The 24,887-nt window shown below is 47.7% G+C and overlaps 1 protein-coding gene across 2 annotated transcripts in view; it reads right to left on the minus strand.

Annotated features, from left to right (window-relative positions):
• PLEKHH2 (pleckstrin homology, MyTH4 and FERM domain containing H2) overlaps positions 1-24,887 on the minus strand; it is a 626,603-nt gene that overhangs the window by 140,963 nt on the left and 460,753 nt on the right. For both annotated transcript variants that reach the window (XM_085612785.1, XM_085612786.1), the window contains exon 20: positions 16,862-16,959. In XM_085612785.1, the coding sequence (XP_085468911.1) occupies positions 16,862-16,959 (98 nt within the window). The remainder of the gene's footprint in view (positions 1-16,861; positions 16,960-24,887) is intronic.

Genomic DNA, 24,887 nt, shown 5'->3' on the forward strand with positions numbered 1-24,887 from the left:
TTTAAGGACAAAGTGGAGGCAGTGTATAGATCCTTTAGGGACTGTGATAAAACCATATTTGGGAATCCTCCAGCAGTCACATCTTCCTCCCCACCAATTATGTTGTTTCCTTTTCCCCTCCCCCCGCAGAACAGATTACTCAGGTGGTTAAGACCTCCAAATCTGGGGCTCCATCAGATCCTTGCCCTCCCAAAATACTGCACCTTGTTCTTGAAATCATCAGTGAACAACTGGGGTTGTTTTCAAAGAGATCATTTGCTCAGGTGTTTTCCCTGACACTTTGAAAATAGCCTCAATTCTCCCACTCTTGAAAAAACCCAATCTCTATCAAGCTGATCCTAGCAGCTATAGACCTATCTCTAGACTACCCTTCCCGGCAAAGGTGCTGGAGAAAATACTCAACTCACAGCTCACGTCATTCATCCCCAGCGTTGGTCATGGCTGCTGAAGAACTAAGAGCAATTCTGGACGCTGGTGGGAAGGCCGCCCTGATTCTGCTAGATATATCGGCGGCCTTTGACATGGTGAACCATGTAATACTAGCCAACAGGTTATCAGAATTAGGAATCAGAGGCACCGTGCTTAAGTTGCTGACATCTTTTTTCTCTGATAGGGTTCAATCAATTCAGTGCGGAGCCTTCTCGTCTGTGCCAGAGGGCTCGCCATTAAACCCTATGCTGTTCTATCTCTACGTTTCCCCTCCGGCTAAAATCATTAGGCAGTTTGGTTTCTCAGTGGTTTCTTACACTGATGACACCCAACTAGTAATGTTAGTTTCCATTAATTTTGAAGAGACAGCAGATCGTTTTAATTGCTGCATGACCCAGGTCAACCAGTGGATGAGTTCTAACTATCTTAAATTGAATGGCGGAAAGACGGAGGTTTTCCTGTTGGGTACAGATACCTCTTTTTCCAGCTTGGGAGACCTTCCAGTTCCTGTGCAGAAGGTGAAAAATCTAGGGTTCATCTTTGATGACAATCTGACCTTCAAAAACCAGATTAGTATCCTCACTTCAACTATCTTTTTCATCTTAAAGATAATTAGGAAAGTTTGCAATTTTATTCCACCTGACACCTTAAAAACACTTGTGACAGCATTAGCCTTGTCAAGATTGGACTATGGTAACGCCTTGTACATTGGTATGCAATCGTACTATCTACAAAAGCTACAGCATCTCCAAAATGCGGCAGCCAGACTGCTTCTGGATATCCCGAGATTTCAGTCAGTTTCCAACAATTTGAGAACCTTGCACTGGCTCTCAGTGGACAAGAGGATCACATTTAAAACCCAATGCCTAGCATTTAAGGCATGGCACGGTGCCAGTCCTCATTACCTGAAGAACCATCTGATCTGATACATGCCGTCCAGAAACCTAAGATCCACACATAGCAAACTTCTACAAACCCCAAGGTTTAAGAAAGCTTGTTAGGGTGGAAGAAACTTCCTGTTAGGGACGCTCAAAACATGGAACTGGCTCCCAGCCGGCATAAAGAATAGCCCAACGCTGCTATCCTTCAGGAAATCACTAAAAAACTGGCTCTTCGCCAACTAACATTGTCATGCTCAGTTTCATCTGCAGCCTACTGGATTTTCTGGTATTAGCGCCTAGACGCACATGGGCATTTGTGCGCTTTATAAATGCTCAAATCAAATAAGTCTGGCTCCTGATTTCTGGATGGTCTGTAGTCTTGTATTGAGTTGATGGGTGATCCCTGCGTAGAGGGTGTTCCCATAGTGCAACTTGCTGGTGACTAGGGCATGAGTGAGTTTCTCCTGTGTTGCTTGGGGGCCATTTGAAGGTCTTCCTCAGCATCTTCAGGGAGTGAAAGCAGGTTGCAGTGACGGCGTGGACTTGTACAGTCATGTCCAGTTTGCTGTTGATTATTTTGAGGGTCATAGCTTGGGTTTTGGGTGTGGTCCGAGTTTTGCCAGATACCAATTAGAGTCCCATGATGAGGTGTTCTTGACAAAGATCACTACCTATGTCTTTTCCATCCTGAGCTTGAGACAGTTGGCTTTCACCAAGTTAGCGACTTCGGTCATGCAGGCGGTGAACTTGTTTCTTGTCTGAGAGGGAAAGTGTGAGTTGTGTATTGTATGCATAGAAGAGGATGTTGATGTTGTGCACTCATATGACATCGGCCAGAGGGTTCATGTATGCACTGAAGAGGGTGGGGCTGAGTGAGGAACCTTGAGGGACTCCGCAGAGGAGTTTGCGGGTTTCCGATGAGTAAGGTGCCAGGCTGACAGCTTGTGTGCTATCAATTAATAAGGAGCAGATCCAGAGGACAGTTGGTCCTTGGATACCAATCCCGTGCTGGCACCTGATGAGAATGGGGTGTGAGACTGTGTCAAATGCTGCAGAGAGGTCCAGGAGAATGAGGGCTGCTGTGTCTCCTCTGTCAAGGATCATGCGGATGTCTTCTGTGGCAGCAAAGAGTGCTGTTTCTGTACTGTGGTTGGGTCTGAATCCAGATTGCATGGCATTGAGGAGCTGGTGGTTGCTAAGGTGGTTGATTAGTTCCTCTAAGACCTTTGCCAAGTATGGTAGGAGGGAGATGGGTCTGTAGTTGGAAAGCTTGGCTGGGTCAGCAGATGGTTTCTTGAGCACGGGCATGACAGTGGCACATTTCCAGGTATCTGGGAATGTGGATTAGTTGATAAATGCATTCAGGATGGGTGTTAGGCTTCACTGATTGATAAGAGTCCTTTTGTGATGGTTTGGTGGGGGCAAGGGTCAGATGGAGCCCCTGAGGGGATGGTCTTAATAGTAGCAGCCATTTTGATGGTGAGGATGTCAGGCCACAAACTCAGGGTTCATACTTCGACTGTGATGGGAAGTTGAGCTGCGATGGTGACAGGGTCTGGTTGAGGATTGAAGACACTGTACATGAAGGTGATTTTGTTACAGAGGAATTTCAAGAGCTTCTTACAAAGGTCTTGTGAAGGGGTAATGCAACTACAACAGAGGCTGTAAAAGGTGTGAAGTTTCTACACCTAACTGTCATCAGCATACTAAAGGAGTAATCAGAGAAAGACAAAGGGTTCAGCAGCCAGGCAATGTAAATTTCTCAGATAAAAGGTTCCTCAATTATGCACAACAAAGCCACTCTCCTCTCTCCTATCACTCCCGAAATGGCTGTATTCAGGAAGACTAATCAGCAGCCACTTGCTAGCAAGAGACAAATCTAATTTCTAAAGGAGCCATATCTCCACTGTCATCAATTCACTGTCTATGTTTCCTCACTCCAGCTTCAGGAATGTCAGCAACAGATTCCCACTGTCTATGAAAACAATAACAACAAGCATTTGCAATGCAATAGGTCTCGCATTTGCGAGAGTTTGAGCTATTGGCATTGTAAATGACAATGCCTTTAATTTAAGTGTTGATTTTTAAAACATAAATAAAAGGCATTGTCATTTACAATGCCAATTGATTAAACTCTTGCAAATGCGAGACCTATTGCATTGCAAATGCTTGTTTATATGGATTGGAATTGTGAATCCCAGTGGCGGCTAATTAGGAGACACTGTCTCCTGCCGCCGGTTAGAGATCCAATCCTGGTGGGCGTGCCTAAATGGAGACAGGGTGGCAACAAGCAGTGAGTGATATGCCTTCAGTGCAATCATTGCACTGCTTTTGGCATAATTTGTGACGCCAAACGACGCGCACGAATAAAAACTTAAGGTGGAGCTGAGACGAGGCTTCTGGAATCGTATCCAAGAAGTCTCGTAAGATGAGAGCGGCGCATGCGCTGCTTACGTCAGGCCGAGACCTAAAAAACAGAGCTTCATTTTCAACAAGGGTGACCTCTAAACCAGAGACCACCATTGGGCCTAAGATCACACATTTTAGTCTTTGCCTGGGCCAAACTGTGCTACAGCTCCTCAGGAAGCGACTATACTCTGACATGTAAAGGCATTGTAAGATGTGCTGCCGGTGAAGCGGAGCCAAAAGTCAGTCAGCATGGAAACTAAACTTAACAAATATCCATGCACCATGAGACTTGCTTTTCTTTCATAGGCACGAGCCTACTTTAACATTTTGCAGCGATCGGGTTAAGTTGTGCACGCATTATGTTTGTTCACCGATTTTGCTGTTGATTAGCGAATTTCAAAACTGTGAAATGCTGGAGGCTCTGGCAATACCCTCGACACCCACGAAGCAACAAGATTAATGCCTAGAAACGGTGATCTGAATTCTAGAAACATCAGATGCCATCATCCAGCTCTTGATTCTATGTTCTTTCCTCAAGTGAAGGAGCATGTAATGTATGAATACATTTTCTTTAGATACATTTACAAAAGCTAGCTCATAAGCATCTAAAAAGCGTGACTTTTTCTGTACTGATCGATCAGTCCAGCCATGTAGCCAGATGTCAGAGATACCAATACTTGGCACCTAAACACACCACAAATATAAAAAAAAAAAAAACACACACACATGCACCCAAAACACCATAAACAGTTGAGTGGAGGCGACTGTCGCAGAGTGGCATAGAGGGGAGTAGAATGTCACAGATGGTTGTGATAGTGTAGATTGTCGCGGCGGGGCACAGTGTGTCTTAGAGTGGAGGGGTATAGAGCAGTGTGTTGTGAAATGGAGGGGCAAAGAAGCAATGTGTAGAGTGGTGGGACGTGGAGGGGCATGTAAGAGTAGCGTGGGGAAGACTGGAATGGTGTGTCCTAGAGATGCGTGTCAAGGAGGGGTGAGGCAAGTCATGGATTTGAATGGCAAAGAGTAGAGGGGTATAGAGCAGAGTGACAGAGTGCAGTATTGCACAGTATGGTTACTGTATTCTTTCCCAAGTGCTCTCTTTATTTAAACCGACCTTTCACATCTTGTTCAATTTGCTGTGCATTAAAAGACAGATGTCGAATGTTATGCTCTGTGGTCCGAGGGACATTGGTGTTTTAAATGTCTGTAAATGAATTGTGCAGATATTTAGGAAAGCACAAATGAAGCCCTTTTTGTGTAATTCTGACATGTGTTGGAAACAAGTATTTCAAAATCAAAACAAATCTGTACACTAAGTGATGACGTTTCCACACATTCTCGTTTGTGCGTTGAAGAAATTTTACAGTAAAACTGTATGTCTGCAAATGCAATGGGCATTTTAATTGTAAACGTGTTGTATGTAATAGCAGTGCGCAAACAGGCTATGCTCGTAAGTTAACGTTAGTCTAGAAGCACATACTAAATTGGCGGGCCCGTCCTCGTAAAGGACACGCTCAACATTGAAACTGTGACTATCTACTGGCTCAAAAGAAAATATATGGCTCTGGTTAACCGAAAGGCAAAATACGAGGAAAACCATAGATGGCAGAGGATGCGGGTCATAAAAAAATGTACTTCCTAACCCCCATGTTTGTCATAAAGTCCTTATTATTACCGATCAGTGATAAAGCATGGTGAGGAGGCTACATTTTACATCTAATTTAAGCGGGGTGAGAAGGGTGGTTGTGACTCACGGAGCAGCACCAAGGTCTAGTTCTAAGATGTCGTAGGGATTCCTCACCTCTTCGCTGGACATGTTGCTGGCAAGTCAAGCAGTAGCTAGGGACCTCAGTTTTACAACAGTCTTGTCGAACCGTGGCTTGTATCACAAACATAGCTTCCAACTTTCCCTCGTGGGGCTGACTGCAGATTACGCTTCCACGCCACCCCCGACAAGAAGGGAATCGAAATCAGTGGTGTGTGCGCACCACAGAGGAGCGGGAATCGAAACCAGTAGTGCACGCGCACCAGAGGAGCGGGGGCTAGGGAGCGCGACAGCGCGCGAACGCGCGCTGCTGCGCGTGCTGGCCACCAACGGGAATGGGCGTTGCAAAGGCAGGATATGCGCCCACCTTTGCCCAATAGCGTGCCTTTTAAAAAAAGCTGCGAAAGCCAATGGCAGGCGGCGAACGCCTGATCACACGCACGAGCGTGTGAGCAGCTTTCAGAACCCCCTTACAAGAGGTCTCGCGCTGCGCACTGCAACGCTAGGCACGAGACCTAAAAACGTCTGGTCACACAAAGGATTCTTAAAATGCTGCCACCACCATTTTATGTGCTAAACCTGTGCCTGGGAAAGAAGTTCACTGTCAGTCAATGAAGGTAGGCATGGACCACCTATCCAGATCACAGGACAAGTCGGTACTTTACTGATATCAAAGGACGGCCTAGGCCTCTGCACACATGCTAGATTTGCCTGACACCAGAGTCATTTTCAGACATCAGGACACCAGGTACACACAGTCGGCTTTCAAAACAAGGCTACACAACTGTATACCAAGCAGGAGACATGCCGGTCCCAACAAACACCGTGTTAGACCTGACATCCTTGGCGTGGGTCTTTCCCCCATCTTTTGCCTCTGCTACCTGGATTTTGGATGCTGTGCTGGATTTCGTTTTTGCTGGTTTAGATGCTTTGGACACTCTGCCACTGCTAATCAGTGCCAGAGTGTAAGTGCTCCCTGTGTAAAATATCATATTGATTGGATATACCTGATTGGCATATCTGTATCACCATGAAGTCCCTAGTAACGTGCACTGTGTGTGCCATAGGGGTGGGCGGAATTTGCGGAATTAACCTTCGCAAATTATCGCGAGAATGTTTAAAATTATCGCAAACAAGCAGAAATATCGCGAAGATGCGGAAGTTTTTTTCCGGCATGTTCGCGAGATTTTCTGCATGGTTGCGGGTCGCCAACTTACCCATGTGGTTGCTTGCGGGCGCGGCCATCTTGTTTTGAGTTGTTCTCGCGGTGCATGATCGCGAGAAGAAAGACGTGATCGCGCGACGCATGACGTCACTGCGGGCGCGAACTGTCGCGAGACAGCGCAAATGGCTAAAAACAATACAACATCTCATGGAGAACGCGACCGGATCAAGAAAACTTGTCGGCGAACGCAGGGATTCAAGTAAGGCGATCGCGCGCGCGCGAGAATGTATCATTTTACAGCGCGAGCAAGAAACAAATTATCGCCAAGCTGCGGAAACCGGAATTTTTGACATTTTCGCGCTCTCCGCGGAACGCAAAAATGTCAAATTATCGCAATTTCCGCGAACGGAACGAAATTTTTGCCCAGGCCTAGTGTGCCAGGGCTGGTGATGACAGATGCTACTAGTGGGTCTGCAGCGCTGATTGCGCCACCCACCTGTGTAGCCCTAAAATGGTGTCTCAGGCCTGCCACCGCAGGCCTGCCTGCAGTCCCCGGATTGCCATGTCCTCCTGGCCAGTGTCCACACTGACCGGGCCTAACCCTTCCCTTTTTATACACGTCAGTCATCCCTATGGAAGGCCCAAGGTACTCCCCTGGGCAGGGTGCAGTGTATGTAAAAGGTAGAGCATGTACTAGTGCAGGTAACATGTTCTGGTAGTGAACAACGGCCATTTTGTGTGTTCACTGCTGCAAGGTTATCTTGCTCCATAGGCTAACATGGGGGAGGCTGGTGCCAATGGCCATCCGCCTATCCTCTCATAGGAACAATATAAGACATGAGTGTTTGATATCCCTGAGCTCAGCATTTAATAACGCATCTTTTAGGAGAGGTTGTTTTTAAATCCTGAGTTGGAGAATAGTACTTTTTAGAGAGTAGCTGTTCTCTTGTCTGACCCTTCTGTGTGCCTGGGCATGCTTGTGGATTGACTGTCTGGCTTGAGAGTGACAGGGGCTGGGGATCCCCCAGGAGGTTGGCTGAGTCAGCCCTCTGCTGAATGGCGACATTTGCAAGGAGAGTGGAGGGAGGAGATAGCACCTGGGAGTGAATAGGGCTGTGCCTGCCTGCCACGCTGCTGGCTCCACCTCCTGCTGGGCGGCTGACGACTCTGCCCCTCACTCTGAAAGGAAAGCAGAAGCCAGGAAAACAAAGTGCTCCAGCAACACCCAGAACTGGATCAGACCGGGCTCAGGACCCACTTGCACAAAGACTTCAAAGACTTTTAGGGGTATAAGTAAAGGACCCCTGACAACAGATTTTTAGATTCTACCATCAAGAGGAACCTCTGCTGAAAGACGGACCGCTGAAGAACTAAAGGAAGATTGCCTTGCTGTGTGCTCTAAGGGCTGACCTGTTCTGCTGTACAACTGAAGCTGAGGAGAAGAAGGGGTCTTGCTGTGTGCTGACCCTACCCACTTGACCAAACAAGACTTTGCTGTGTGCTGTGTCTTAAACCGAATCTCCAAGGGCCTGAGAAGAGCTGGCCTCCTGTATCGCAACCCAGGGATAGAAAGGTTGCCAAGACCTCAAGACTCTGCTGTGTCCCCCCTGCGCTGCTGTGTGCTGCAGGGACCGTGGACTGTTCTACCAAGCTTCTCAAACATCTGCCGGTGAAGTGGGCGGGCTGCTCTCTGCCTCGTTGGAGAGTACCGCGCTGATCCGGGCCTGACACCGGTTGCCGCATCAAGAAGACCGACGTGCTCATCGGCACGTGCCTTGCCGCGACCCGGAGGCCTGAGGCAGACCAAGAGTCGTACTTCCCTGCTCTACGAAGCCGCGCTGTGAGTGGCTGACGCCGGTGACGTCGACATCGTCACTGGGGGCTCGTCGAGGGAGTTGTGGAAACCTTGCACCGAACAGCCAGAGGAGCGCTTTGTACAACGAGCGCAGCGACACCGCCGGAGCAACGTAGCTGCCTAAACATCAAGAGCCTACAAACTGATTCATTCTCAGTGAGTATCGAATCACGCAAGAGACTAGAGACTATCGTCTTACCGATCCCGACCAACCAAGAAAGCGAATAGTGTGAACTTGTGATACTTGATTTCAACTGCGGAAACTAGATAAAGATATATTATTTTTGATATAACTCACCTGTGTGGTCTAAGTTTGTGGTGTACGGAGGGGGGATCATTGTGGTGTCTATGTGCAAATACCTTACACATTGCCTTGGGGATAAGCCTGTCTGCTCGAGCCAAGCTACCTAGAGGGTGAGCAGAGGTTATCTACCGTGTGTGTCCTTGTACCCTGACTAGAAGCAAGGGTCCCTATTTCGTCTAAGGTACATACCTCTGCCAACTAGAGACCCCCAGATCTAACATTGGTGGTCAGCGGTGCGGATTAGAACCAGTATTTGCACTTGACCTGCAGTGATTCTTCGTACATCACTAATCTAGTAAGCAGTTGCATTGCACGAAGTTTTTTGCGAAGACTATTCTTGAAGGATCGACGAAGCATCATGTCTCTGAATGGAGTAGGTGAGGAGTCGGAATTGCAATTCGAAGTGAAAAAGTTGCTAGAATATAAGAAGGAGCAACTAAAGCAATTCTGCAAGCAGCTTGGATGCCCAGTGAAGGGCGGCGCCAACAAGACGGAGCTACAGAAAGCTCTAAGGGCCTGGTGGGAGGCCAAGAATGGCGCAACCGAGGAAACTACTGAAGGGGATGGCACACCGGAGCACGGATTTGGATCCGATGATCTGCCAGTGAATAGGCCAGCGTCTAGGGCTGGCAGCACCCATTCCAGTAGGAGCCTTTCTCCAGAGGAGCGGGAGGAAAATCAGAGGATTAGGGCCCATGAGATTGAACTTTTTAAGCTCAAAGCTCAAGCGGAAGAAAGGAAACTGCTCCTTGACAGCGAGAAAGAGGCGGAGGAGAGGAGGAATGCTCTCGCTTTGGAAGAGAGAAAACTCCAGTTGGCTCATGAGTTGAGCATGAGGGAGCTGGACATTAAAGCCAAACAAGTGGAGTCCAGTCCGAATGGTGGCAGCGCACAGCCAGTACAGGCGGGTAAAGTATACATACCGAAAGATTTGGTACAGAATTATCAGAGGGGTGAGGATATCTACACATGGTTTAGATCCTATGAGCTTGCCTTGAAGATGAATGAAGTGCCTGAGAAGAGTTGGGGAGCAGGGTTGTGGAAGCATTTTGAGGCCTCTGGGAGGGATGTCTTGGCACCCTTAGAAGCAGCAGGGACCTTAACCTACCCCACGATGAAGGAGGCCTTATGCCTCAGGTATGGGCTTACACCAGAACAGTACTGCCAGAAGTTCAGGAACTTCAAGAAACTTGATTCGAGTACTTGGGTGGAGTGTGTGAGTATGTACACGCGTGCACTGGAAGGTTGGATAAAGGGCAGCAAAGTTACTGATTATGTGGGGTTGTGTCACTTGATTAGTTGGGAGCACTTGAGTAGTCTATGTGTTCCAGAGCTGCGCCAGCATCTTTTAGACAGCAAGTTAACTGATCCCAGTGAGCTTGCTAAAGAGGCAGACCGCTGGACGAGCACCAGGGTCAACAAAGGGGTGGTAGTATGCCAGCCAAGGGTGGACAGGGTCCCCAGCAGAAAGGTGGGGAGGACAATGGTAACAGTAAGGAGTTCTCTAAAGGGCCCCAAAACAGTTCCCAGGAGAAGGAGTCCCAAGCCCCCAAGCCTAAGAGGTCTTGGCCCCCTAAGGGCAACAGACCACCGCCTACTTGCTATGCTTGTAGGGAAGTGGGGCACATCGCCCCTAAATGTCCCAAGAAACCCCCAGCACCAGCTGCTGCTCCAGTCCCAGGGTTAGCTAGTGTAGCTTTGGGAGGGGATTTGATTTCCAGTGGGGAGGAGGGATTAGCTATGATGACCCTTGTCTCTTTAGGAGACCAAGAGATGGTCCAGGATACCTTGATACCCGCTAACACTAAGAAATACGGGCAAAAGGTGACCATCAATGGGAGGGAGTTAGAGGCTCTGAGAGACACCGGGGCTAGTGTGACATCTGTCAGGTGTCAGTGGGTGTCTGAAGAGCAAGTCATTCCCAATGTGCTCCGCCCAGTAGTGGCAGCTGACACTTCAGTGCGCCTCTGCAAGATGGCGCGTGTTCCCTTTACAAGGGGGGGAGTCTCTGGTACCTTGGAAGTCTGTGTCAGTGATGCCTTGCCAGTAGATTGTCTGTTGGGTAACGACCTGGAGAGTTCTCCATGGAAGGACGTAGAGCACAGAACTCACTTGGAGATGTTAGGACTGCCAGCGTGGGTCTGTATATCCACACGTGCCATGACAGCCAGTAAGGGTGGATTAGTAGAACCGGAGCCTGGAACAATGGCCCAGGGACCTGTCAAGAGAGGAAGGGGCAGAGGGCGCGGGAAACCGGCCCCCACTGTTCCCACGGTCCAGGAAGAAGCAGAACCTGAGGGGGATGCCCTGGAACCTACAGGGGAACAGGTGGCCGAACTGGGGGAATTGCCTGAGCTGACCCATTGGCAGCAAGAGGGTGGTCCCTCCAGGGAGGAATTCTGCCAGGCTCAGAAGGAGTGCCCTTCTCTCATTGGTGTGCGGCAGCAGGCTGCAGACCAGGCAGCGGGCCTAGGGTCCAAGGAACATTTTATTTACTGGGAGGATGACTTACTTTATAGTGAGCCTAAGTTCGCTGAGCCCGGTGCAGCCCGTGTGCTGGTGGTACCCGAGCGCTTCAGGAACTTCTTACTGGGGCTGGCTCATGATGTGCCTCTCGCAGGACATCTGGGGCAAGACAAGACCTATCACAGGCTTGTCACCCACTTCTACTGGCCCCAGATGAGGAAGCACATCGGTACCTTTTGTAAATCTTGCCAAACCTGTCAAGCCAGTGGTAAGAGCGGAGGGAAGTGCGTGGCACCCCTCCAGCCGTTTCCTGTAGTGAGCACCCCTTTCGAGCGGGTGGGCATCGATATAGTAGGGCCCCTGGATCCCAAGACCGCCTTAGGCAACAGGTTTATCCTGGTCTTGGTGGATCACGCCACTCGGTACCGGAGGCAGTCCCTCTCAGGACAATCACAGCACCCGTGGTGGGCCGTGCATTGATGGGGATCTTTTCCCGTGTGGGGTTCCCCCGAGAGGTGGTCTCCGACCGGGGTACCAACTTCATCTCTAGGTATATGAAGTCTCTGTGGGAGGAGTGTGGGGTAACTTATAAGTTCACCACTCCTTACCACCCTCAAGGAAATTGGTTGGTTGAAAGGTTCAACCGCACCCTGAAAGGTATGATTATGGGCCTAGCGGAGCCCATGAGACGGAAGTGGGACGTCTTATTACCATGCCTGTTGTTTGCCTACAGGGAGGTGCCTCAGAAGTCCTTAGAGTTCAGCCCCTTTGAACTGCTGTATGGCCACCCTGTTAGAGGACCTCTCACACTGGTGAAGGAGGGGTGGGAGAAATCCCGTGGGAAAACCCCCCAGGATGTGTTCAGCTATGTGCTGGCCATCCGCAACCAAACGCAGCGCTTCAGGAAGCTCGCTCAGGAGAACCTAGAAGCCAGCCAGGAGGAGATGAAAAGATGGTACGACCAGAATACCACTCTGGTAGAATTTCATCCCGGGCAGAAAGTGTGGGTAATGGCGCCGGTGGAGCCTTGTGCACTCCGTGACAAGTGGACCGGGCCATATGAGGTGGTAGAGCGCAAGAGTGAGGTGACCTACCTGATCAACATGAAGACTCCTAGGCAGCCCCTTAGAGTCTTGCATGTGAACCGCCTCAAACCCCACTTTGAGAGGTCTGAAGTGACGATGCTCATGGCTACAGATGACGGTGGGGAGGAGGATAGTGATCCTCTCCCTGACCTCCTGGCAACCAAGGAGCAAGACGGGTCAGTGGATGGTGTGGTCCTCTCGCCCACCCTGACCCCAGAGCAGCAAAGAGACTGTCGCCAGGTGTTGGGTCAGTTTGCCTCCCTGTTCTCCCTGACCCCCGGTGTCACCAATTGGTGCGTCCATGATGTGGACACTGGAGATAGCCTGCCTGTGAAACAGAAGTTTTACAGAGTAGCTGACAAGGTCAGGGCCAGCATCAAGGAAGAAGTTTCCAAGATGTTGGCGTTAGGGGTAATTGAGCCCTCTAGCAGTCCCTGGGCTAGCCCAGTGGTCCTCGTTCCCAAGAAATCTGCTACACCCGGTGGTCCGTCAGAACTTCGGTTTTGCGTGGACTACCGTGGGCTCAATGCGGTCACCAAGACTGACGCGTACCCCATCCCCAGAGCTGATGAGCTTGTGGATCGGTTGGGAGCTGCCAGGTACCTCAGCACCTTCGATTTGACTTCGGGGTACTGGCAGATTGCCTTAACTGAAGGGGCAAAGGAGAGGTCGGCATTTTCAACACCAGAGGGGCACTTCCAGTTTCACGTCATGCCCTTTGGATTGAAAAATGCCCCTTCCACCTTCCAGAGACTGGTCAACCGGGTACTGACCGGGCTGGAACAATTTAGCGCCGCGTACCTGGATGACATTGCTGTGTTCAGCTCCACTTGGGAGGAACACTTGCAACACCTCTGTGAAGTGTTGAGGGAGCTGCAGAAGGCAGGCCTCACTATCAAGGCCAGTAAGTGCCAGATAGGGCAGGGATCGGTGGTGTATTTGGGACACCAGGTGGGGAGCGGCCAGATGGCGCCCCTACAGGCGAAGATTGATACCATTCTGGCTTGGGAACCCCCCAAGACGCAGACAGAGGTGAGAGCCTTTCTAGGACTCACCGGGTATTACAGACGGTTCATCAAGGGATACGGCACCATTGTTGCCCCCTTGACAGAACTAACCTCTAGAAATCAGCCCAGGAAAGTGAATTGGTCCGAGGCCTGTCAAACTGCTTTTGATGCCCTGAAAACTGCAATGTGCACAGCACCGGTGCTTAAGGCGCCTGACTTTTCGAGTGAGTTCGTAGTGCAAACAGACGCTTCAGAGCAAGGTGTGGGAGCAGTACTCTCACAGGTGGACGACGAGGGCGGGGACCAACCTGTAGCTTTCATTAGTAGGAGGCTACTCCCCAGGGAACAGAGGTGGAGCGCTATTGAAAGGGAAGCATTTGCTGTGGTCTGGGCCCTGAAGAAGCTGAGGCCCTACCTGTTTGGGACTCACTTCCGTGTTCAGACCGACCACAGGCCCCTCAGATGGTTAATGCAGATGAGGGGTGAGAATCCAAAACTGTTGAGGTGGTCCATCTCCCTACAGGGAATGGACTTTACGGTGGAACACCGTCCCGGTACAGAGCACGCCAATGCTGATGGTCTGTCCAGGTTTTTCCGCCTTAGCGATGAGAACTCCCAAGAGGGTGGGTAGTTCTCCCCACTTTCAGCTGGAGGGGACACGTGTTAGACCTGACATCCTTGGCGTGGGTTTTTCCCCTATCTTTTGCCTCTGCTACCTGGATTTTGGATGCTGTGCTGGATTTCGTTTTTGCTGGTTTAGATGCTTTGGACACTCTGCCACTGCTAATCAGTGCCAGAGTGTAAGTGCTCCCTGTGTAAAATATCATATTGATTGGATATACCTGATTGGCATATCTGTATCACCATGAAGTCCCTAGTAACGTGCACTGTGTGTGCCAGGGCTGGTGATGACAGATGCTACTAGTGGGTCTGCAGCGCTGATTGCGCCACCCACCTGTGTAGCCCTAAAATGGTGTCTCAGGCCTGCCACCGCAGGCCTGCCTGCAGTCCCCGGATTGCCATGTCCTCCTGGCCAGTGTCCACACTGACCGGGCCTAACCCTTCCCTTTTTATACACGTCAGTCATCCCTTTGGAAGGCCCAAGGTACCCCCCTGGGCAGGGTGCAGTGTATGTAAAAGGTAGAGTATGTACTAGTGCGGGTAACATGTTCTGGTAGTGAACAACGGCCATTTTGTGTGTTCACTGCTGCAAGGTTATCTTGCTTCATAGGCTAACATGGGGGAGGCTGGTGCCAATGGCCATCCGCCTATCCTCTCATAGGAACAAGATAAGACATGAGTGTTTGATATCCCTGAGCTCAGCATTTAATAACGCATCTTTTAGGAGAGGTTGTTTTTAAATCCTGAGTTGGAGAATAGTACTTTTTAGAGAGTAGCTGTTCTCTTGTCTGACCCTTCTGTGTGCCTGGGCATGCTTGTGGATTGACTGTCTGGCTTGAGAGTGACAGGGGCTGGGGATCCCCCAGGAGGTTGGCTGAGTCAGCCCTCTGCTGAATGGCGACATTTGCAAGGAGAGTGGAGGGAGGAGATAGCACCTGGGAGTGAATAGGGCTGTGCCTGCCTGCCACGCTGCTGGCTCCACCTCCTGCTGGGCGGCTGACGACTCTGCCCCTCACTCTGAAAGGAAAGCAGAAGCCAGGAAAACAAAGTGCTCCAGCAACACCCAGAACTGGATCAGACCGGGCTCAGGACCCACTTGCACAAAGACTTCAAAGACTTTTAGGGGTATAAGTAAAGGACCCCTGACAACAGATTTTTAGATTCTACCATCAAGAGGAACCTCTGCTGAAAGACGGACCGCTGAAGAACTAAAGGAAGATTGCCTTGCTGTGTGCTCTAAGGGCTGACCTGTTCTGCTGTACAACTGAAGCTGAGGAGAAGAAGGGGTCTTGCTGTGTGCTGACCCTACCCACTTGACCAAACAAGACTTTGCTGTGTGCTGTGTCTTAAACCGAATCTCCAAGGGCCTGAGAAGAGCTGGCCTCCTGTATCGCAACTCAGGGATAGAAAGGTTGCCAAGACCTCAAGACTCTGCTGTGTCCCCCCTGCGCTGCTGTGTGCTGCAGGGACCGTGGACTGTTCTACCAAGCTTCTCAAACATCTGCCGGTGAAGTGGGCGGGCTGCTCTCTGCCTCGTTGGAGAGTACCGCGCTGATCCGGGCCTGACACCGGTTGCCGCATCAAGAAGACCGACGTGCTCATCGGCACGTGCCTTGCCGCGACCCGGAGGCCTGAGGCAGACCAAGAGTCGTACTTCCCTGCTCTACGAAGCCGCGCTGTGAGTGGCTGACGCCGGTGACGTCGACATCGTCACTGGGGGCTCGTCGAGGGAGTTGTGGAAACCTTGCACCGAACAGCCAGAGGAGCGCTTTGTACAACGAGCGCAGCGACACCGCCGGAGCAACGTAGCTGCCTAAACATCAAGAGCCTACAAACTGATTCATTGTCAGTGAGTATCGAATCACACAAGAGACTAGAGACTATCGTCTTACCGATCCCGACCAACCAAGAAAGCGAATAGTGTGAACTTGTGATACTTGATTTCAACTGCGGAAACTAGATAAAGATATATTATTTTTGATATAACTCACCTGTGTGGTCTAACTTTGTGGTGTACGGAGGGGGGATCATTGTGGTGTCTATGTGCAAATACCTTACACATTGCCTTGGGGATAAGCCTGTCTGCTCGAGCCAAGCTACCTAGAGGGTGAGCAGGGGTTATCTACCGTGTGTGTCCTTGTACCCTGACTAGAAGCAAGGGTCCCTATTTGGTCTAAGGTACATACCTCTGCCAACTAGAGACCCCCAGATCTAACACACATTATGTATGATCATCACATTTTTCAGTTTTTATTACAACTATGTAGCTAACACACGAGCTCGATCTTCACTCTGCCTCTTAAGTATCAGCCAATGGATGGCCTCTGTCCGTATCTTATCCATCAGCTGAATCAGGTGGTTGCCCACTTGATTCTAAAGCACACGCTCTCTGACCACATCTACTTTCCAGTCTGCATTTGACGTTAACTACATACATTTTGAATTACAAATCATGCAAAAGAGGGCTATAATGTTGGATAGATAAACCCTTGCCTCTACTTTAAGACCTCTAACTTACCCTTCCTCCTAAGCATCTTGTTACTTGCCACCCAGGTAAATGCAATGTAGAACTGATAGGCGGGCTTATTCTGCTCACAAAATGAACTCTTGACTACACATCCACTACATTGTCTATCTACAGAAATCTTTGAAATATTCAGAAGGCCTCTGAAGATCTGCCCACTTCACCTTTGTAAAGGACTCCATACCTACAAATCTAAAAATAAAGGACATCATATTACAAATCCGGGTTTTATATCTTGCAGATAGAGCCCCAAGGTGCCATTTGAGGGGTTAAATAAAAAGGCTAAATAAATGTCAAACTAAAAAATAATACATTTCATAAACATAATGATAACATTGACAAGTCCGCACCTCGAATCAGCATTTCTTTGCAGATGGAGCTTGAGAAGCCAAAAGAATGGATGTTGGGGTAGAAACAGACCCACACACAGAGCTAACAGTTGCCAACCCTGTAGAAATAAAAGAAGAAACGTAATGGCAACAATTTGGAAAATGCAGCGTGCAATATACTTAAAACACCCAAAGTTCCCACTCTAAGTCCCTCAATATGAATTGCATCTCTAAAACTGCCATGAAGGAAGTCCTTTATCTCCTTACAGGTATAACCTGTAAGAAGTTCCAATGCACCTCAACTAGAATGAACTGAAAAGATGTGACAGAAGCACATTATATAAGCCTGCCTGCCTCTGTTACAAGATGGGTTATTCATTATGAATCCAGATCATTCATGCTGGCAGTATAAAAGCCAGGTGGGTAGTGTCCCACTTTGTCCAATCAGGAATCTAACCTGCCACGGCACCATTACCCAAACACTAATGCTTCTCAAAGCGTTCTACTAAACCTAGTTTGTTAAATGATGCTGCTACTCGGATTCCACAATAATGTGATTTGTCGTTGTCATCAATTTCACCATTAATACCTTCTAAGTAAATTAAATGAAGATGAGTAATCACTTTACACTATATTACTTTTGTGCTGTTAGAAAGCTTCAGGAAAGAGAAGAAAAAAGAGGTGTGGGGGTGGCGGTATTTCCCTTGAAGCAAAGAATCCATCTTTAAACTAAAATGGAAATGGAAGTCTTATAGCTATTTCTAGAACAACCTGTGACTTGGAACAGTAAAACGTTTTGTTCAGATGCATTACCAGTGGTTATAGTTGGATATTATGTTATGGTCCCTGAATATGTGCAGTGTATAGATGAGACACCAGTAAGTAATGTGTATTGTACTAGTTTGCTGAAATTCATAAATCATATTTGTTGCAAACAGTACTCTTACACTTTTCCACAAGGAACATTACTCTTTCGAAAGACTGAGACTCAGCCTCCAGTGTAGTTATTGAAAGCGCTAGTAACCTTGTTGTAATAACTTTTCTTAGGAGATCCAGTTCTCCCAGGATGGGAACTGAAGACCAGAGGAGAACATTGCAGGCAAAAGATCTCAGTTGGCATTTTAGTGCTGCAGATTTGTCTGTCGTTGATTTTGTCACACTGTTTGATTTGCCTGACTGATAATGCCACACAAAGACAGGTTTATTCAGAACACAGATTTCAATCCCTGGACTATTAGCCTATGGCGACAGTCACTGCTTGGTTGCCGATATCAATCAGTCACCAACCTACCCGTGAAAAGGTGTTCATTTAGTCTCAATGAAGAAGCAAAAGTTAGTGGCCGACCACACAGGTAAGGTTTCTGTTGCAGAATCACCTGTAACGAATCCTGCAAAATACACTACTGGACTGAACAAGCATTTGCAATGGAATAGGTCTCGCATTCACGCGAGTTTGAGCTATTGGCATTGTAAATGACAATGCCTTTTGTTTATGTTTTGAGTTTTAAAACATAAATAAAAGGCATTGTCATTTACAATACTAAGAGCTTAAACTCTCGCAAATACGAGACCTATTGCATTACAATAAAGGGCCTTCTCGGCCGCTTGTTAGATTGTAAATATCGGAGGAAGAGACCAGCCTGGACGTCTTCAAAGTAGTGATAAATAGTGCAGTGAAGAAGATATGTAAGTGTTGTAAATTACACAGTCACAAAGTGTGAAATGTGAGTTACATATGATCCGATCTATAAACACTAACAAAGCGCTCCAACACCTTTCACTCTGTGATTACACTGTCACAGCTCAGGAAGAAGAGTAGGAGGGGGACCATTTCCTGCCCTCACCGTGATTTGAGTGTGCAGTGTGACATTGTGTAATGCCATTTCTATCTTTGGCCTAATAAAAAACACTCCAGCTGTAGTAGGGCCATGGCTCCACCTCCTAGTTCAGGGCAGGCTGTGCTTTATGGAAGGCATGGAAGGAGGGGTTGTTGGTCTCCGCTGCAGCTCCGGCCTTGTATAGTGTCCCTGCTATTACTAGTAAGCGAGAGGCGCTGCGGTGGTGGTATTGGTGGTATTGGTGGGGGTGATATTGGTGGTGGTGGTATTGGTGGTGCTGGTATTGGTGGTGGTGGTATTGGTGGTGGTGTTATTGGTGGCGGCATTGGTAATGGTGGTGGTGATACTGGTATTAGTGGTAGTATTGGTGGTGGTGGTATTGGAGTTATTGATGTTGGTAGTATTGGTGGTGGTGGTATTGGTTGTGGTATTGGTATTGGTGGTGGTAGTATTGGTATTGGAGGTGGTGGTATTGGTGGTGGTATTGGTATTGGTGCTGGCATTGGTGGTATTGGTGGTGGTGGTATTGGTGGTGGTGGTATTGGTATCAGCTGTGGTATTGGATTGGTGGTCGTGGTATTGGTGGTGGTGCTATTAGTATCGGCGGTGGTATTGGTGGTGGTGGTATTGGATTGGTGGTGGTGGTATTGGTGGTGGTGGTATTGGTGGTGGTGGTATTGGTGGTGGTGGTATTGGTGGTGGTGGTGGTGGTGGTGGTGGTGGTATTGGTGGTGGTGGTATTCGTGGTGTTGATGGTTGTGGTATTGGTGGTGATATTATTGGTAGTGGTGGTATTGGTGGTAGTTGTATTGGTGGTGATGGTATTGGTGGTGGAAGTGGTGGCATTGATGGTATTGGTTGTGGTATTGGTGGTGGTGGTATTGGTGGTGGTGATGGTATTGGTGGTGGTGTTCTTGTTAATAAAACATGCTTTTGTTAATAAAACATGCTTTTGAAAACAACCCGTCAGGTTGCTTTAGTGCAGATGACATGTAACACAGATGTGCTGTTGTCAGCTTCAGCTCATTAGCACAGGTTTATGTGCTACCTGGAATTCACATGAATTAATTTGCTAATCATTTCTAAATCCCTTTTTCCTTGGGGAGTTGAAAACAACACAAGATAAGGCTGGGTTGAAGGGGTTGAAAGCGGGCGCTGTGTTATGGGGGTGGACATGCTGCTTAAAAAAACACAAGTGGTTTCTACTGAAGCAGGACATGTCCGGCCTCCAGTAAGAGAAACACAACAAAGTAAATAGTGCTTACAGACTAAATAATAGGTCCCGTGGAACAACCGAAGTAAAGGGGCCAGTCACCATGGGAGGTTACAAATGAAGACAAGGCCATACTAAGGAGGGACTAACAAGCCTAGTAACGAATCCGAAGGCAGCATTTACGAAAGACAATGACACAAGCCAATGAAAATTATGGGCAGAGGGTGGGCTCTGGCTTCTCTCCCATACTCTAGTACAGCAATCTCAAAGAGCTAGCAGTGCATGCGCGCTGCCTCTAGGCTCGACCTAAAAAGGACCTAAACAGTGTGGTGATTCTCTAAATAGGCAAGAACTACATGCAGAGTTCAGTTAGCTTCCCTCTGTGCCCATTTCATGTGTGACACTAGCCATGAGAGCTGGTTCTTGAAGGAAGACATCCAAGCTACAGAAATAAAAAGTGCTTCACAAGAGACCTATAATGATTAGAAGTGACTCTGTAAATAACTCTGTATAAAGCCCACATTTCTGCTGCACACAGCCTTCAGCCAAGCCCTGCACCCACCCCTCCATAAGAGGGGTGGCGCATGGCCCTGTTTCCATCCCTTCACTGGTGTAAACAGGCAACGCAAACTGTGCCACTGAAACCCAGAGGGACAGGTCTTTCCTCATTAAGGTGGACCTGATGCTGGGAGACTTTGCCACTTACGAAGCTGGCCTAGTACCAAGAAAATTATTTTCAGAATGCCATTCCTGAAGGACATGGGGACATTTATGTTAACCATTGCCTCATTAAAGAAGGCACACATCTCAATAAAGAAAATGTTTGGCCCTAAGAATTTTAGTGGGATAGAAAGTACTCAACCGTACGCCTCTCTATCACGGCCTTCATAAGGGACAGGCATTCAGAAGAGGGAAACTGGAGGACCAGTCATGCTTCAGCTGAAGTTTTCTACCAAGAGGAGCAGGTAGAGCCTGTGGTACAAGAGGGTTCTTCAGAGAGACTGTCAATGTATCCAGGGGATGATACAGTAAGGCATCCATTAATCCATTCTAAAAGTTGAGGGCAGAGTTAGCAGAGTTTGTGTAAAACTGTGGTGGAAACTAACAGTGGACGACTGGGTTCTCTAGATGATTGCAGGTGTTCACATAGTTTTATGATTCCACAAATGGCATTGCTCCCAGCCAATAATGCTTTTGCACTCCCAAATTCATCTAATAGGCAAGGAGGTAGTGGTCCCATTGCAAGATCCATCCATGGGGATTCATAATCAATCTCGTTTTAGTGTAGAAAAAGTACAAGGTACAAAAGCCAATGATAAACCTTAGGGACTGGTTTTCTTCCTCTTCAAGATAGAAGTCATTTATTTGCTGATGGGCATCTGAGCCAAAGGGACTGGACAGTGTATCTAAACTTGAAGGATGCTTACATGGCAAACCCCATCTTCCACCCATATTGCAGATTGTTACAATGCATCTGCAGAAATCAAGTAAACAAATCCAAAACTCTACTCTTTGGCCTTTCCAAAGGAGCAGTTGGGGAGTTTCTACAAGTGCAGGTGATATGAAGGGCATTTACCTGAATGACCTTCTGCCGATAGACCAGTCTCTAGACTATGGTTACAAACGCAAATGAAGATCACCCTGCTGCAAGTCCTTGCTGACTCTGTAGGACCTAGAGTTTGTGATAGACTCCTATCAAACAGTTCTCAGCCTGTCTTCAACATATCACAGTTCAGACAAAAAATAAGGAGAGCACTGACAAAGGTCAAGATTTCACTCCAGGTTAGTAGGTCTCCTGGCATCCTCCATACCGGCCATCTTCCCAGGTCCTCCTCACTAAATGGCCCTATAGAGACTAAAGACAGCACACCTCAAGAAAGGCTTCACATTCTTGAAAGAGGTACCCCTAAACCAGAGCAGAAATACAGTGGTGGCTGAACAATATGGAGGAGCATACAAAAGAGTAATTGTCAGGCCAACTCAGGACCTAGTAATTGAATCAGAAGCCAGCACAGAGGGTTGGGGTGCCAGACATGGAGAGACGAGGATGCCAGAGGAGGAGGAATTGGGGGTTGTTTATCAACTACCTATATCTTCTGGCAGGATCGCTTGCTGTCAGAGAGAAAGCAAAATGTAGCATTCTTCCGAAGTTAGACAAAGTCTCTGGGGTCCAGGACATAAAGCACTAAGTAGGGGCCAGATCGAAGCTTCTGATGGAAATATCCAAAGAGTTTTGGCATTTTCGGCCTGGAGAATCAAGTGGCAATCACAGTGGAGCATCTGCTAGAGGGAGAAAATGAGATAGCAGACTGGTGAACCAAATAGTTGTAGGATTCTAGTGCATGGAAACTGAACCTAGAATTCACCAGTCATTATGCAGAAATGGCCACGTGTCCATTGACCTGTTTGTCTCTAGGCTGGATACCAACTTTGAGCTGTCCATATCCTGAACTTTCTATCAAGTTTGGTTATGAAATGCCAGGTGTACAGGCAAATTAAATTTTTTGTTCCACAATTTCAGCAGGACATGTACTGGTGGAACAATGGTATGCAAGTTGTTAGTAAGTATCCATCTCTCTAGTCCTCCTGAACCCAGGTACTCCAGGACCTGGGAAGTAAATAGGGTGCTAAATGTGCCCCTGAGATTGAACAATAATTACATTTTTACCAGGAACGTGCTATCAGGAAAATTGGCCATACTGCTATGCCTTCTGTCCTGTAGAAGGGTGTCAAATGTCAGGCCACTGAACATCTCAGGTCACATGTTCACTCCAGATGCAGTCATCTTCACCATGTCCAGTCCAGGGAGAACCTGGCGTGGCAGTTCGGGCTGGACTGTTCCCATGAGGCACAGGGTCAAGACTGATTTGCATATAGCTGGGTTCAAACTGGAATGGCGAGCAAAAAACGATGTATTTAGGCCCAGATCTCTGTACTGGGGTGAATGTATGACATTGTTCTGCATTCTGTCCATCAACTGTTGTTTTTGCATTTGTCACCCAGAGTGGGACGGGTATGCTCAGATGTGAGTCCCGTGCTCTCCATGCCACTGGAATCAAGCTATCCTGGCTGAAGAGGGGTGAAGCCCCGAAACCGGTCCTAGGATGTTTGGTTCTAGTTCAGGGAGAACCTGGCTTGGCAGTTCGGGCTGGACTGTTCCCATGAGGCACAGGGTCAAGACTGATTTGCATATGGCTGGGTTCAAACTGGAATGGCATGGTGAGCAAAAAAACTATGGATTTAGACCCAGATCTCTGTACTGGGGTGTATGCATGACATTGTTCTGCATTCTGTCCATCAACTGTTGTTTTTGCAGTCATCTTCACCATCAGCAGATAGACAAAGACCAACACCAAGGTGATATCATACCCAGCTTTTAGGGCTTGTACAATGATATGTGTGGTTAAATGTTTTTAAGCCTATGAGAGTAGGACAGAGAAAATGTGTCTTCCTAGGGTTCAAAAAAGATATTGATCTCAATTAGGAAAACTTTCTCTGCTGTTTACTCTCCAACCATAGCTCATTGAGAATGATGGGTAATGCGGGAGGCTGGTATTGATGTTTCTATTTCCTTGGTGATCTCCGGCAGGGATGCCATGGCTTTCAAAGAATTCTTCTGAGGAGCACGCTTGCAGGATATGATGATGCAGCGGACTGATCGTCTGACTTTTTTTGTGTGTGCAGATTTTTATAACGCAAACTCGACCCGAAGGTATTAGAACGCTTTACATGAGCACCAGTTACGTTACACAAAGACACATTCATTTTTTTTTTTTTTGGTAGGCACGGGGAGATTAAGTGATTTGCCCAGAATCACAGGATGTGTAGTCGACCCCGAGGCTCGAACCTTGGTTTCCCAGCTCCAAAGTCGGCGGTCTAGCCGTGAGACCACATCCTCTCCCACTTCACCTTTAAGTGACTGTAGTTTAAGCCTCAGGGTAACAGCCTCTTTAGTGTTAGGAAAGCTTTGAACTAGCATAATTCTCACATTCGGTCCTGATTGTGTAGCTATTGTGAAGGAAACTTTCAATTCTATTAATGACATGGAGATGAAGATTATCCCATGCAAATAACTTCTGGAAGAATGTATACTCATCTATAAAGTGTAAGTGTAAGTAAGATATTTAATTAGTGTTCCTATTAGTATATGTTTTATGTTATTGTTACATTAAGTGGGCGCTTAGGTGTCTCAAGGTGTGTTGTTTTGTCACAAACGGTCTGAACAGTAATAAAAATGAAAATAGAGATGGTTTCTGGAAAGTCTGACATTGCCCAAAGAAAAGGAAGTGGATGAGGTTGTCAAGGGTTTTCACTGACTTGATTCAATGTGATTGCTTGTATGGAACTACCATTTTTCCCCAAGTATAATCCTCACCTCTGTGTCCTTAACTGAACTGAAATTACCCAAGAATCCCTCAGACCTCAGAAAATATTGAACATCAGACAGGTGCAGGTGAGGGGAGCATGTTTAATGCATACAATATCTGTCTTTTGGAGCTACTCCAAGCTGGCTTGATATTGGAAGTGAGTGACAGACAAGGCTGAACAGGTATACAACATCGCCCTTTCTGGGGACCCCCTAGTAACTCTGCTGGCTAACCCACAGCAGTGTGTATACCCTCTGAATTCATTATAGTCCCAAGGGTCTGAGGTTTGGCCACCCGTCATTAATTACAAAGCTTTAGGATGGATGTGACGCTCCTGTAACCTAGGAATGATGTGCGAGGGTGGTCAGCCATGTTTGGGAAGGGACCCTACACTTCTGACCTCGGAGCCATGGTGGTTGCTGGCCTCTGTGGCAATCTAATGACAATAATCAGCAATCGAGTACACACGGAATTAACAAAGATTAAGTGAAAGTTTCCTCTTTATGCCATTAATGGACCAGCGGATCAGATTCCAATAGAAACAATCATTTGCCATGCAATAGGTCTCGCATTTGCAAGAGTTTAAGCTATTGGCATTGTAAATGACAATGCCTTTTATTTAGCTGTTA

The sequence above is a fragment of the Triturus cristatus genome, chromosome 6 (assembly GCF_964204655.1).
Source record: "Triturus cristatus chromosome 6, aTriCri1.1, whole genome shotgun sequence".
In the NCBI taxonomy this organism is placed as follows: domain Eukaryota; kingdom Metazoa; phylum Chordata; class Amphibia; order Caudata; family Salamandridae; genus Triturus; species Triturus cristatus.